Here is a 15,996-nt window from a genome sequence, read left to right as displayed (position 1 = left end):
AGGAGCTTTAAGCTTCTTGGCACGCGGGGAGAGGGAGCGGTGCCAGGCCGGTTTCTGGGCCGGTGACGGCTGGTGCCAAGCTGTCTTCGCGGTGCCGGTGCTCTCCGGTGCCAATGAGGCACTTCTCCCCTGCGCGGATTGTCCGGCAGCCGGTGCCAAAGGTGGAGGAGTGAGGGCTGCCTAAGACAAAAGTCCTGTTCCTTTTTCGTCCGTGGCTTGAACAATTTGCAGATCTGGCACTTGTCTGCAAGGTGGGATTCCCCCAAGCACTTGTGGCAGGAGTCGTGGGAGTCTCCCATGGGCATCGGCTGGCGGCAGGCCGAGCACGGTTGAAACCCGGTGAGCCAGGCATGGGCCTGGGCACGGGGAGAGGTAAAGGGCTAATCCCCGACCCTCTGAACTATATACACTAACTATGTTTACAAAAATCTATTAACTAGAACTACAGAGAATAAACTATATACACAATAAGTATTAGAATGAGCGAAAAGCTAGGGAGGTGGAGATCAGCTAAGCTGCGCTCCACTGTTCAAACGACCAATACGGGCGGTAAGAAGGAACTGAAGAGCGGACGGGTCGGCAGGGGTATATATTCGGTGCCATAGCGGTGCCACGCCAGGGGGCGCCCAGCCGATCCACCGAGTGTTGCTAGGGTAAAAATCTTTCGACAGACATGCACGCGGCGCACACACACCTAATTGGAATGGATATGAGCAAGCACTCGAAGAACTGTGAAGTTTCATTTGTGTCTATTGTCTAACCTTATCCTTGATCCAAACCCTACAATTTTGCCTTATGTACTACTGCCTCTGCCTCAACTCCTCTCCCACACCTTCCTCTGTCCCCTTGACTAAGTTCAAGTTCTCTGGAATTCGTATTCTGCACATGGTAAAATATACTCTTCTGTGTATAAGAATGACACCACAACACTTCCATTTCAGGATCCTGTTCAACCTTTTTAAAGCCCTCCTTGGATTTGCTCCTGTTAAGTTCCTGACCTTTGTCAATCTCTGCTCACTCAGCATTAGCCCTATGCAATATTTACTCACTGGTGGTAGAAAGCGGTTCTCTGCATTTTTTACCATGTGTTAAAAACGTCTCCCTACAGCACTCCTTCACCTGAAATCTTGCCTATACCTCTTCAAGAACAACGGGCAAGATTAACTCTAAAGTGTTTGGGGGACAATTTGTATAAAATGCTCAACAAAACAAATTGTACAAACAGGTTCCAAGAATAAGCTACATTGTCATCAAGGAATTAAGAATTCTGAAAGTGAATTACCATGACCACTTTAGAAGTACACAACCTGGAAAACACTATGACAAATAGATCAAGATTACTTAAACTTTTTGAACTGTATTTACATTGCTGTACTGTAATCATTATGGTGGAATTCCCACTATAACCCCATTCCCAAAGTAAATAGCATACAGGGTAAGAAAAACAGGAGTACTTGTGGCACCTTAGAGACTAACAAATTTATTTCAGCATGAGCTTTCGTGAGCTACAGCTCACTTCTTCGGAATGGAACACACAGACAGGAGATATTTATACAGAGTCTAATCAATTGAGATGAGCTATCATCCACTGATGATAGCTCATCTCAATTGATTAGACTCTTCCTGTTGGTATGCATACTTCCACCTTTTCATGTTCTCTGTATGTATAAATATCTCCGGTCTGTGTGTTCCATTCTATGCATCCGAAGAAGTGAGCTGTAGCTCACGAAAGCTCATGCTGAAATAAATTTGTTAGTCTCTAAGGTGCCACAAGTACTCCTGTTCTTTTTGTGGATACAGACTAACACGGCTGCTACTCTGAAACCTGATACAGGGTAAGGTATGCCAGGCACACCTATTTAAACTCTCCAAGATGAGAGTACTGTAGAGGGACATTCAATGAACTAGACAAGCCACTTTTTTTGCAAGTATAGTCTTTCCTATGTTCTTAAACCTTAACTTCTCCCTATCATACACAAATCTGCACACTAGCTTTGATTTCTGTTCTGCTCTTCTCAGTTTGTCAAAAATCAAGTCAAAGCCAAGACTCAACTGCAAGTTGTGCAAGGAATCACAAGACTGTCATTTGGCAGTAGAGGTTATTACATATGAAGGCCACTGTGAATTTTCCACACTGTATCTGCACTGGGAGGGAAGGAACATCAGTGCCCCTATGATATTGTTTTTAATACCACAGAGAAAGGATGATCTCAGAGTTAAGGCAGAACTCAGGAAGTTGGGAGTTCTAGGTCTATTTTTGGCTCTGCCAGACTTCTTGCATGACTTTGGCAAAGTCACAGCCTTCCGACATCTTAGGCTGTGTCTACACTACACAGCTTTTATCAACATGGCTTTGTTGCCACAGCCATGCCACTAAAAGTCGCATGTTGTAGCTGCTGTTTGTTGACTCTCCTGCCGACAAAAAACTTCTACCCACAACGAGTGGTGTTTGCACTGTTCACACTGGCATTTGCTGTGGCAAAACGTGTGTCTTTCGAGGGGGACAGGGGAAAGTTTTGCCGTTCAATTGCCAGTGCAGACATAGCCGAAGTTTCCACAACTGCAAAGTAGGGACATAACTAGCCCACCCCACAGAGATTTTAAGTTGAATTCATCAGTGACCGCAATACATTTTTGTGACACTTTCCTAGGGAGCCCAGGACTGTGAGTCGCCTTGTTATCTGCTTGCCACCAGCAAGAACAAGATTTGCCTGTGCTCCCTGACCTCAGCAGTCTGTTAGGAACCCAAAATATTTCCTCAGGCTATGCCAGCCCTTACTTTGTCTTGCCAGTTATCAGTAGGTGTACCCCAGCTCCACTGAAAGAGTCCCTCGGTAGTATCCAGCCCTTATCATAGGACACTCACAGAAACTACCAGCTAAGATGCTCCCAAAGGATCAGTGTATACCAGGTTGGCTGGTACAACTCAGAATCAGATTCTTTATAAAAATCACAGAACTGAAATATAGACATAGTGAAACAATCATAAGTATATTATCAAAGATTAAGATTTAAGAGATAAGGCTAATAAGTGGAAATGGAAATGGTTACATACAAAACAAAGTCTAACACACTTCTTACTAGACTTAACTTAACTTTAACAGGCTAACCAGCTGTCTAAAAGCTTTTGAGTGAGATAAGATTGCTATCTTGCAAAGTTTCCAATCAGGACAAGTTGGGATCCTGTTTTCATGAATGTAACTGCGCTGCCCGATTACTTCCTCAAGTACAGGATAACAGGGTGCTGTCCCTGTCCCGTTATACTCCAATAAACCTTTAAAGTATGCAAGACAAAGCTCTTCCCCCTCCCGCTGTTCCTCTGTTTTTCTTAAATCTCACAAGTGTCCATGTGCACGTGATTCAGACTGGTGATTGAGGATAAGACAATACTCAATTTACATTTCAAACAACAGATGGATAAACATCTCAGGTCTGGCAAAAAAACAGTTTCTCACTTCTCCTGGAGAGTAACCTTGCTACAAAACTATAGGGCCTAGTCTATACTGGCAGTGCTTTAACATGCCTTCTGTGGTCGTGGCACAGCGCTGGGAGAGAGCGCTCTAAAAAACACCACATCAACGAGGAGCGTGGCTCCCAGTGCTTTTCAGTGCTGCAACTTGCTCTGCTCAGGGGCTGTTTTTTCAACCCCCTGAGCAAGAAAGTGGCAGTGCTGTTAATTGCCAGTGTAGACAAGCCCTAAGAGCATATTTTCAGTATACAGACATATCAGTACATACATTTCACACCAAGTGTGACCAGCAAGATTCGGACTTTCATTTGAGATCTTATGTGACAATATTTAGGGATAAATGTTATTAAAAAATTTATTACGTGTAGTGAGTTTGACAGGCATATAGGAGCTGCTATTACAGAACAATGAAGCCTTTGCCAGTTGGCACTGAGGGGTTCCTTATGGTCACAGTTTTGAGATCCTCAGATGAAAGGCACTATATAAAAGAACAAAAGACTCACTGTTTTATTACTAATTAACTTTTAAATGGGCAATTCATTTTTACCTGCAAACTCATTGAAATGATTTCCAATATCATAAGCCAGGTAGTTGTATCCAGAGTACTCATAGTCAATGAACTGTACATCACCTATATGAGACACAAACACGAAAATGTAAGGATCCATAACAAACAAACAAATGCCCTAATTCAGTGCTGTCCCTAGACATCTGCCAACATTTCAGTCTCACTGTTTGTGCCCATTTGCATGCATTCTTGAGACACTCCAGGGTAAGGCTGTGAATTTTATGGTATGAGCTTCACTTGACAGAAGATATAGAGTCTGATCAACAGTTTGCTTCAGTATTTTACTGTGTAATTTAGAATCAAAATAGCTATTTCTGGTTTCCATTTCTACCACAGGAGGGCGTCAGTTACCTTAGAAACTCAGATTCCACTCTAATGAGAAAATACTATATAAAAAGACTCTTTTAGTTCAAACAGTAGCTAGAAATACAGATTACTTTCTATCTTTTTAACTAGCAGTATAGGTGCAGTATAAGTAATCCAATCTACTTTCCTGACAAGCAAGTAGTGCAACCTGACTACAGAATACATGTAGCACGCAGTCGTTTTTTGCAAGACAGCGTTTCCCCAATTATTCAACAATCTTCTGATTTTGATGATGGCGTTATGAATTGAGTGTTATTTCAAGCAATGTCATGCCATGTTTGAATAGCCATCTCAAAAACAAAGTGCCTGCAGATATTAAGTAACAGAAGCCTTACAGCATAAAGTAAGCGTGAACAAAAGGAATAGCGCTACCCCAAATGCTCCCTTGCTGCTTGATGGCTTTTTACAAGAAGTTTATCTGGCCAACTGGAAGGGAAGTTGTGGGGAAGTGCATCACATTCAGATTGTATGGCCTTTGAGTCTCCTCTGGTAAATCCATTCCACAGCAATAGTCAAATGGACACCTGGAAGTCAGGTTTTAATATAAACTAAACTAGACAGGATTGCTACTGCTCTTGCTGTCTCAGAAAAAATATACTATAAACTACTATAACCATCTGAGTGCAGGTGGTATATATTTCTGGCTACTCAACAGTACCTACCTCAAATGTGTTCAGATTTAAATTTTGTATTCCTCCATATTGACCTTTAATAACTACTAATGGTCACTCAATTAAACTCTATTCCTGAAATATGTTGTAACTATTAAACTCCTTCCAAGCTGCATGATTATTCCTCTATAGGTATCTAGTTGTGCTGTCTTTCTACAAGCTTACCCTTGCTAAAATGTTGTACTACAAATTTCAGAGACTCTGAAGCAATGATTTTAATACATATTAATCCATAATAATGAAGCAAATAATTTTACACTTACTAACATTGACTATTCTCTCTCGAAGCCAAAACTGAAAGTTTAATCTTTGAGCAAATTTAACACTAATCTTAAATTAGAAAAACAAACATTTTAAGTTTGATCTGAATTATAACCTTTTAGGAGATATGGGGAAATATTTTAACCTAACTTTACATTGCAGCTGTTATTTCCTTAAAAGACTGGAGGAGTTTAAAACTGGACATTAAGGACAAGTTAAAATGCGTTGTAAGTGTCCACGAGCATGCATCTCTTGAGTTACCTTCTGCACAGATAGAGTGCTTTGGTAATTTTTTTCAGAAACTGCATGCAACAGCAAGTATTTAAGATTTCAATCAGTGCCATTACACGTTGCCACCCATGCCACATATTTATTTATTCAAATGTATAAAATGTGTCAATAAGCACCCATCCTTTAGTCCAGGTACCTCTCTCATACAATTAAACAGATAATAAATATAAGAAGATTATTTAAATATTCACCAATCCCGCAACCCTCACTTCATGCTTCCCTGGGGGGAGGGGGGTGGGGGTAGGAGAAAGAAGTGGGCTTTGCAACCTGCCTGGAAGGTTAACAAATAACTTCTTGGTCAGACCAACCCAAGGAAGTGACTAAAGCAGAGCACCCTTCACAGAGAACATTCAGCCAGCAGTACATGATAAGAGGTTCCCATGACTTAAAAGCTGTTAAAAGTATTGAAAGCACTGGAAATTGATTTTACAAGGGCTGCAGTCCAAGATCTCACAGCAAAGTCACAGCTTAATTGGAGTTACCTGCGTGGCAAGTCCATGAAACAGATAACATGTTTCCTGCTGGTTCCTTAATAGTGCTGTAGATTTAAGCATATAACACCTCTAAAGCTCATCTGTTAAATATAAACCAATAAAAATGCACAGCCCAACCCTGGTTAATGTTTGTTTTGTCATACGATTGAATTAGCTAGTACAAAATCCAATCATTTAAAAAGTCTCTTATATTCAGGATTTTGCATATAAAGCAGACAAAAATAGCAGGTAAAAAGCCTGCTTGCAAAGTGTCAACTTAAGACATACTTCAAAAAGTTAACAACACAAATTTTATCTCAGACTGCAGTGCCATTATTTTGATTATAGCTAGCCTTTATTTAAAAATGTTATTTCCAGTTATAGTTAATGGTTTATAAAGAAAGAATATGAAGCTAACAAGATACAGATGAGGCTGTTACCAGGCTCTGTGCTCTCCTTTGGGGGAGGCGCACGTGAACAAATGATGCGATAAACCTCCAGTCAGTGCGTTTAAGTAGCACGGTGCACGCCGCCACATGGCAGCAACAATGGCATACCTAATCTGTAGCAGATGAAGAAAATTTGGCACACTCACATTTGAAATGACACAAAACTTTAAAAAGAAAAGTTCTGCATTTTACTGCTCTCCTTTTTCAGACCCATTCTGCAGTGGAACTCAACCTTAAATTTAATTTTTGCAACAAGTATTAAGGTTAAAGATGCACAGTTCCCATCAATTGTGTGTGTCAAGAAAGTATGAACAGACAGGATCACTTCATTAATTTTTATTATAAAACATTTTGCTATAAAATAAGGCAAGTGATAAAGAGAAAGTGAACTGACTGACTTGTATGATGTTATAACTGCATTCTTTCGCTTAATTTATGTTGAAAATTATAGGAATATACTCTTTAGAATTAGTGAAGATGAATTCATCCAGAAGAGCAACTAGTTCCCAGTATGATGAACTCTGAGCTACTAGGAATTTATTAGTCTTTTAGATTGGGATTTTTAAAAATGTCTAAGTCTACTCCCATTGACTTCAATAGGAACAGCTAGGCCAATGCTAACTAATACTAAAAACTTCTCCCTAAAACAGAAATTTAATACATGAAGTACACCTGTGGAATGTGCAACCTAAAAAAGTGTTATATCATAATTGTGTACTATTGTCCACTGTGGAGTTCATCTAGACTGAAGTTATTTCAAATTGAAGCATACAGTAGTTAAGCTCTCAAATTCTCCACTCTATATCTGAAAGGCAATTATATGTATTTTATCCAAGCTTTAATGCTGAAAGCTACATACTATTTCACTGTTCGTATAAAAATGAACGTATGACCTGCAATGTGCATGTCATTTTGTGTGTGATGCATATAAAATTGTGTTCATTAACTGAAATCAGAGGCTGGGTGATCCACAGGGGATTTGCTGACAGTCTTCAAGGAGCTGACAGTCAAGAAATGATGACTCTCCTGTTTCTAGCTGCTCTTTATTGCACTGTAGATAGTTCAACAAACTTTTAGATAATGTTTTCATCTCTTAGCTCACTCCCCTGACATAAGCCATTGCATATTACATAATATTATGTAATCATGAACAGAAAGAGAGATAACTTGTGATAGTACAAGTGAATGGAAGTGCCCTGCAAGATAATCTCTTTATTAAGAGCGAGTGATACTACGAAAAGTAGTGAGAAAGCCTGAACTAAACAAAGCTTAATGTAGCAGGGTGCATCACCTTGCTGTGATGAGAACGTCACTACAAAACCCCCATCATAGAACAGATACCATCTCCGAGATGCACACTAAAATACGTTCACCCAAAAGTTTAAAACAAAAAAAGCAGAACACTTAACTTCGGCACCTAGTTACAATGACCTGATTTCCAGAAGTGCTGAATAACAACCGTCAGTGGAATCTGTTAAGTGGTCAGCACTTTTCAAAAGTCAGGCTGCTTATGCAGGTGCCTAATGTTAAGCTATTTTTAAAAATATTTGTCACGATTAAGAAAAGTGAGGAGTAACTGAAGATATTCTAGAAGTGTTGGAAAGAAATCTGATGCTGACAAGCATTAGTAATAAGGTATCTGAGCATACTGGGAGAGTCTAGAAGAGACTTTGGAAACTCCTGCTCAAGTTTAAAAAAAAAGTCAAGAGCATCACGACAAAAAGGTTATAAATAAATGCCTTCCAACTGTCAGTTATTTAAATTTAAAACCATAGTTCACACATTAAGATATATTCAAGGGCAAGAAATGAAGTGAAACTGTGAGCTATTTCTTTCAGAGAACAAGTCTTCTAGGCAATTATAAATCTGTTATGTAAGGTAACACTATTGAAACTTTTCATATCCGGAGTGATTAAACAAAGCAGCAAGAGGCAGATTTATCTGAGCCACAGCATGAGCAAATTCAACTCATCAAATGAGTGATGCACTCCATTTAACCATGCTAGTGTTCAACATTTTATTTCAGTTAAGACCAAAGCAGACTGTGAAGAACTTCAAAAAGATCTCACAAAACTAAATGATTGGGAAACAAAATGGCAAATGAAATTTAATGTGGATAAATGTAAAGCAATGCACATTGGAAAAAATAACCAACTATACATACAATATGATGGGGGCTAATTTAGCTACAACGAGTCAGGAAAAAAGATCTTGGAGTCATCGTGGATAGTTCTCTGAAGATGTCCACGCAGTGTGCAGAGACAGTCAAAAAAGCAAACAGGATGTTAGGAATCATTAAAAAGGGGATAGAGAATAAGACTAAGAATATATTATTGCCCTTATATAAACCAACGGTATGCCCACATCTTGAATACTGCACACAGATGTGGTCTCCTCATCTCAAAAAAGATCTACTGGCACTAGAAAAGGTTCAGAAAAGGGCAACTAAAATGATTAGGGGTTTGGAGAGGGTCCCATCTGAGGAAAGATTAAAGAGGCTAGGACTCTTCAGCTTGGAAAAGAGGAGACTAAGGGGGGGATATGATAGAGGTATATAAAATCATGAGTGATGTGGAGAAAGTGGATAAGGAAAAGTTATTTACTTATTCCCATAATACAAGAACTACGGGTCACCAAATGAAATTAATAGGCAGCAGGTTTAAAACAAATAAAAGAAAGTTGTTCTTCACACAGCGAACCGTCAACTTGTGGAACTACTTACCTGAGGAAGTTGTGAAGGCTACGACTATAACAGCATTTAAAAGGGAACTGGATAAATTCATGGAGGTTAAGTCCATAAATGGCTATTAGCCAGGATGGGTAAGGAATGGTGTCCCTAGCCTCCGTTTGTCAGAGAATGGAGATGGATGGCAGGAGAGAGATCACTTGATCATTGCCTGTTAGGTTCACTCCCTCTGGGGCACCTGGCATTGGCCACTGTCGGTAGACAGGATAGTGGGCTAGATGGACCTCTGGTCTGACCCGGTACGGCCGTTTTTATGTTCTTATGTTTTATGTTCAGTCTCTCTTTGGAAAGAGGGTTAGATGTTCAGGTTTAAGAATTCTTAAAGCTATCGGTGACAAAAGTATGTTTTTTCTGTATGTATATATGTCAATCTTTTTTTAATGTCTAGGAAGTTTTAAAACCCCGTGTAGACTGGAAATTAAGTATAGTCTTTGAAAGGGTGGAGTTAAAAAGTTGGGATAAACAATGGTCGGATTATCTACTCTGAGTAAACTAGTGTAAACTGACCACCTGTAGCTTTTTAAATAATATGATTTACATACTACATAGTTTGATTACACTTGGCCTAAGCATGACTAGACAACATGCTGATGAAAGTGCTTACAAACACCAATGGTGAATTATGCATTCTGTTTGTGCGGGTTTAGATCCAGATTCTTTAGAGAGCAGATCAAGGTGATATTGAAAGAACTACTATGAATACTGCTGCATAATCTGAACTTCTATCTACCTTCCTATATTTATGCCAGTAACAACTCCAGAAAGCGAACTGCATCTTTAAGATTGTTCTCTGTGCTCTTATTAAAGCAGCTTCAAAGAAGAATTCATTGCATGCCAATACTTAATTTTTAGAGGTTGTTTTTTTTTTTAAATGATCTTTATTTGGCTGACCATACTTGACCTGATTCATTTTTATTTGCAGTTAAAGTTAAAGCTGAGTTTCCACTTCAAAAATAAAGATGAAGCTCCTCCTTCTAAGACTGTATTATGTAACACGGGTTTATAAAGTTTTGCACTGTAAAAGTGTACGGAACAAAATACACAGCTTTCACAATATACAAATACTTATTTTGCAGATGGCATTGAGGTTTGGTTACTATAAGAATAGTACCTGTTGTATCTCGGTATTGCAGAGTTCTTACAACAACGTACATGATGTGCTGCAACATTCAAGCATGTAAGCTTTAATGGACACAGTCTAGCTATTGCATATACTTTCAAATCTTTTCCCATTCAGTTATTTACAACCAGCTCAAAGCCTAAGTGCTTTACATTCAGATTCCTCCCTCCTCCCCACCTTGTCCCCAAACACTAAACACTCACACACTGGTTATTGTAGGTTTGCTCAAAAGTGATGCACTGCTGGCATTGCTTTTTTCCTCCACTCTGTTTATAAAAAAGAGAAGGATATAGCATTTGTTTTCAAAGTGGGAATGTTAAGCTTATCAACCGTGAGAGTGAACATTTAACTGAATTATAGTTTTTGTTTAAGCATTTTACACTAAAGCATGGTTCTATTATGAAAAGTGACTAAAAATAGCATCTTTTCTCAGTAGGTCTGATCTGTGTATTCAGAATCAGATCTGTTGACTTTAGTGACAAAAAATAATTTTTTACCCCCTTTTTAATTGCTGTTAGCACTGCAGAGTCAACAACTGAAGTTTTTTTCCTCCTTTCAAAAACCTCAACAAAATTGCTTGCTAACTCCTACTCAATAGTTAGAACTAACTCAATAGTTAATTAAAATGAATAGACTTGCACAGGTATCCAAGAGTATATACTGGAAGGTGATGGTGCTGCAAACGTATAGCTGATGGCTACGTTGGCCTGCAGAACATATAGTACTAGTATTTATGTGCAAGAAGGAAAGACCTAACTCAGAAGAGAGGTCGTATATATACGGATTGCAGCTAAAAGATCTTTTACTGGTACACGTCAAAGGAGCACAATTGATGTAGAAATGATGTACACAGCCACTTTTCAAATCAGAAACAACTTCAATATTTATTTTGTATCAAATTTTATGTGAGCTGAAAGGCACATAAACTAAGACACAAGGCCTCAATTGTTGCGGTATGTCTGATAGAGAACACCTTAAATGCTGTTCACATTCACTTTAATGATTTCAAACAAATATGTTGGCTTTAGTGGTAAGCTAATTGTCAATTAAGTGATAAGTTACAAGATAATATTAAATTACTCGGACAAATCTGAAATTAAATGCACCTCTACCCTGATATAACGCAACCCGATATAACACAAATTCGGATATAACGCATAAAGCAGCGCTCCGGGGGGCAGGGCTGCGCGCTCCGGCGGATCAAAGCAAGTTCAATATAATGCGGTTTCACCTATAATGTGGTAAGATTTTTTAACTCCCGAGGACAGCGTTATATTGGGGTAAAGGTATACTTCTCTTTAAAGAGAAAGTCTTCCCTATCTCAATTGTAAGCTTCCCTGCAACTACTAACATGCTCCTACAAAATTAATTTACTTTCAGTTTAGCTCACAGACTTTAGGGGGATTTGGGATGAGGTATGGGAAATTGAGTTACTAGTCTAGTTAAAGCATTTTTCTGCACCATAACAGCCATGTTTTCAATGTCCCAAATTTACTGTTGGTTCACCATGTTTGCCTGTTGAATGTATCATTTAGTAACCGAACCTCAAACCACTAAACAACCAAACCTTAAAAGGAATTAAGGTTTTCTATGAGAACTTTTGATAGTTCCTAGTTCTTTTGGTTTTGTTTTGTTTTTTAAATACAAGGATTTCTTTCGAGAGTTCAAGTATTTACAAGATCTGAAAATAATGAACAAAAATTTGATTTGCCATTTCCAAGATAAGCCTACTCCCTGCCTCTGAGTTAAAAAATAATATTTACAAAAAAATCTTCAACATTAAGATGCCTATGTACCTCACATGCAGGATATAAACTGAGCCATTGAAAGTAGCACAAGTATCATGATACTTCACCCTGGGGAACTCCTCCTTGGCACCAATGTATCTGACAAATCAGAACAATACATTGATAATACAAAGTAACCTGGAGACATTAGCGCCTAAGGTTGTTGAATGCATGACAACCTTTTACACATGTATATGAGATTTCTATTAAATTACAAAGACAAAAAGACAATTTGATAGCTTGAAATCCATTTTTACAGACTAAATCATTACAGTGAAAATAAGAATACAAAGATTTTTTTCCACATGCTAAAAACATTTTAGAATTAAAATTATGATTATAGCTGCTAAGACAGTTCATATATTTATACAGATACTGCTACCATTACATTGATTTCAAGCAGCAAATTTACTTCACTTACTACCATTAGTAAAAAGTCATAAGTGATTTAATGAATTTGAATTATAATTCTACACCCACCCTAAGACAATTGCCACAGAATACAAATACAACACAGGTATGGAATGAAACATTACTTACTGCTGTGTTCAATACCTACCTTGTTTCTCGTTGTAGATAATATTCTTACACAACAGGTCATTGTGGCAAAGCACCACTGGGGATCCTAGATTTGACAGTCTCTCCTTCATCCAGGCCATCTCCTCCTGAAGGATTTGAGGACTTGGAACATCACTTAAGAACCTTTTGGGGTTCAAAAAAATTGAAAAAAAAAGTTTCTCTTCTGAGCATAGTGTTAATAATAAAGGCATCATACAGAAATTTATACATTAGTGTACTTGGTCAGTTATTTTCTGTATCACTGCTCACACTTGTAGTGAAGTCACGGAAACATAAGATGGGAAGCAAGAATTCCTGCTACTTTTCCAAAGGTGACTTCTTTAAGAACAACTTGGCTCTGAGACATGACAATATCATAGTCCTAGTTGTGGGAGAACACAAGTCTAGCAATGCATACTCTTTTCAAGTGGAAAAGAAAGAGCAGATTTAGAGGAAGAATGTGGCTCAAAAAACAGAAAGGATGGTCAAACCCATCACTTTATTCTGCTTCTTAGAAGCATTTACAAGGAAATTGATATGGGGTCGGGGGGTATAGGGTGTCTAAAAAACACTCCAGTTATGTTTCCCCCCCTCAGCTGGCTAATAAGATATGTGATGAAAACTGAGACAATTAAATGAGTTATTAAAAAAGTAATCAAGTATTTAATAAAATAACACTTGCCTTTTATTTACTTCCTCATCTGTAAATTCTGTAGGTATGAGTGAGAAATATTTCCCCATCTTCAGCCACAAGTTAGATTTGGGGATCCATCCATTGTGTGCATGAATAGCATGGATTTTAGCAAGCTGCCTGGCTATGAGTCTGTAAAATATAAAAGGTTACTATATTACTAAATTCTTACTTTTGAACTGGTTACAAGCAGATTGCCAAAAAGCATTTGGCAGTTAATTATTGCTTTCTTGACATTTAAATCTCTTTTTTTTAATATTTGTCTTACTGGTGACTTTTTACTTTAAAATTTAAAGTTTAAAAAGGGAATACACAGGTCACACAATTTCCTTCAAAAAGTCTGTTTCTACAAAACATATATGTTTTATAACTGAGAGAAGCAAGGGAGTGTGGGAGGCAGGGGGGATGACTAGAAAGAGCTGAGCACTGGCAGACAAAGCTCAACAGCACTTCCTTACTCCTAAAATGGTATCCTGTGGTCTGCTGGAGGAGGAGGGAGTAGACTACCTACAAGACCCAAGTCTGATCCTTCCAGACTGGATTGGAAACACTGAGCTATAATGGCTACGTGGAGGAAGAACACTAGATTGTTGCAGACTACATGCAGAAGAGCATTTAGATACTAAAATGCGTACTCAGTCAGTCACCTCCATAAGTTCTTCTGTTTATGGTTATCAATAGCATGCTCCACACTGACAACTTTCCTATGCATTAGGAGGGCCCTACCAAATTCACTGTCCTTTTTGGTCAATTTCATGGTCCTAGTATTTTAAAAATTGTAAACTTAATTATTTCAGCTATTTAAATCTGAAATCTCACGGTGATGTAATTGTAGGGGTCCTGACCCAAAAAAGGAGGGTTTTTTGTGGGGAGGGAGGTCTACAAGGTTACTATAGGGGGGAGGATGCGGCACTGCCACCCTTACTTCTGTGCTGCTACTGGTGGCAGCTCTGCCTTCAGAGCTGGGCAGCTGAAAAGTGGTAGCTGCTGGCCAGGAGTCCAGCTCTGAAGGCAGAGCCACCATCAGCAGCGCAATGCAGAAGTAAGGGTGGCATGGTATGGTATTACGACCCTTACTCTGCATTGCTGCTGGCAGGGCACTATCTTCAGAGTTGGGTGTCTGGGCCAACAGCCGCTGCTCTCCGGGCACCCAGCTCTGAAGGCTGCGCAGAAGTAAGGGTGGCAATATCGTGACCTCCCTAAAATAACCGTGTGGCCCCCCTGCAACTCCCTTTTGGGTCAGGACCCCCCAATTTGAGCAACGCTGGTCTCCCCCATGAAATCTGTACAGTATAGAGTAAAAGCACACAAGAGACCGGATTTCATGGTGGGAGACCAGATTTCACAGTCCATGATGTATTTTTCACGGCCACGAATTTGGTAGGGCCCTAGACATCAATTTCCCAAAATGCACTCTAGAGTTTTAATATTTTTGAAGATGTTTACCTGAATATATCTGGGTTGCAGACGTGCTCTGGATCCAGTGCTTCTCCCTGCATGAACTTGTAGCATAGACCATTACTGAAAGTACAGTAGAGTTGTGGCGCACAGCCATGGGCCTGCAACACCCGGAAACTTTTCACTTCCTCATCTCGATCTACTAACAGCTCGGTCTTGTTTCCATAGATTCTAACTAAAACCACATCATCCATTGCATCACTCACATAGCAACCAATAAGCTTGTTGGTGATTCCATCTGTGAACAGCTGCAATGTAAAAATAATACATAAGCTACTCAATGACTCTGTATTTGCCCATTTGTATGTATTTCAGAAAAATGGGAAAGTTCGGTGGAAGTTTTTCCACTTAATGGATCACCTTTAATCCTGTGGATTTTTTTAGTGAATTATTTGACTCAGGTTGAACAGAAACAACTGTTATAACCAAGATATTTGCTAGTCTGTACATTGTAAACAATCTTTTAAAAACACAGAAGTGGGAAACTAAGTACTGTGGAAAGATGCATATTTCTTTTTTAAAGGACATTTCATGGTATTTTCTGAGTAACAAGCCATAAGGAAAGAGACAGGAGAAAAACTAGAATTAAGCAATGCTATATACATCAAAGTAGGTCTGTAATATGAGTTTTCAGATAAGCAACTGATTTGAGATTTGCTCAGCAACACCCCTCTCCACCGAACAAAACAGGATTTCATGACATTTTATTGAATTTTTCAAACCAATAAGTAGAGCTAGGCAGAGGCCAGTAATTCCATTTTGAGGAGAATTTTAAGATTTCAAAATTTGGTTTTGTTCTGTCAGGACAAAAAAAACCTGTTACTTACATCTAGACGGACTGCTGTTACTGTAAGGTGTTGTCCATACACATTCCACTTTGGGTGTTCATGTACCCCAGTTCAGATTGTTTTGGTCAGCAATGTCTCTGCTGGGGCCGTTCCTGCGCCTTAAGTGTCCTTATGCCTCCCACCTGAAGGATGGCCCCAAACAATGCAGAATGCTTGTATTTTAGGACTCTATTAGCAGGGAAGGAAGGCAGGCCACAAGATACATACGGACAACCACTCATTCAAGTGCTTGTCCACATT

General features: G+C 39.0%; 1 protein-coding gene across 1 annotated transcript in view; it reads right to left on the bottom strand.

Moving 5' to 3' along the window:
- ETNK1 (ethanolamine kinase 1) overlaps positions 1-15,996 on the bottom strand; it is a 57,350-nt gene that overhangs the window by 18,229 nt on the left and 23,125 nt on the right. The window contains exons 2-5 of the mRNA XM_030541447.1: positions 14,897-15,156; positions 13,442-13,582; positions 12,761-12,903; positions 4,017-4,100 (exon numbers count right to left, since the gene is read on the bottom strand). Coding sequence (XP_030397307.1) covers positions 4,017-4,100; positions 12,761-12,903; positions 13,442-13,582; positions 14,897-15,156 — 628 coding nt within the window. The remainder of the gene's footprint in view (positions 1-4,016; positions 4,101-12,760; positions 12,904-13,441; positions 13,583-14,896; positions 15,157-15,996) is intronic.

The sequence above is a fragment of the Gopherus evgoodei genome, chromosome 1 (assembly GCF_007399415.2).
Source record: "Gopherus evgoodei ecotype Sinaloan lineage chromosome 1, rGopEvg1_v1.p, whole genome shotgun sequence".
Classification (NCBI taxonomy): domain Eukaryota; kingdom Metazoa; phylum Chordata; order Testudines; family Testudinidae; genus Gopherus; species Gopherus evgoodei.
This window is presented reverse-complemented; position numbering and strand designations above follow the sequence as displayed.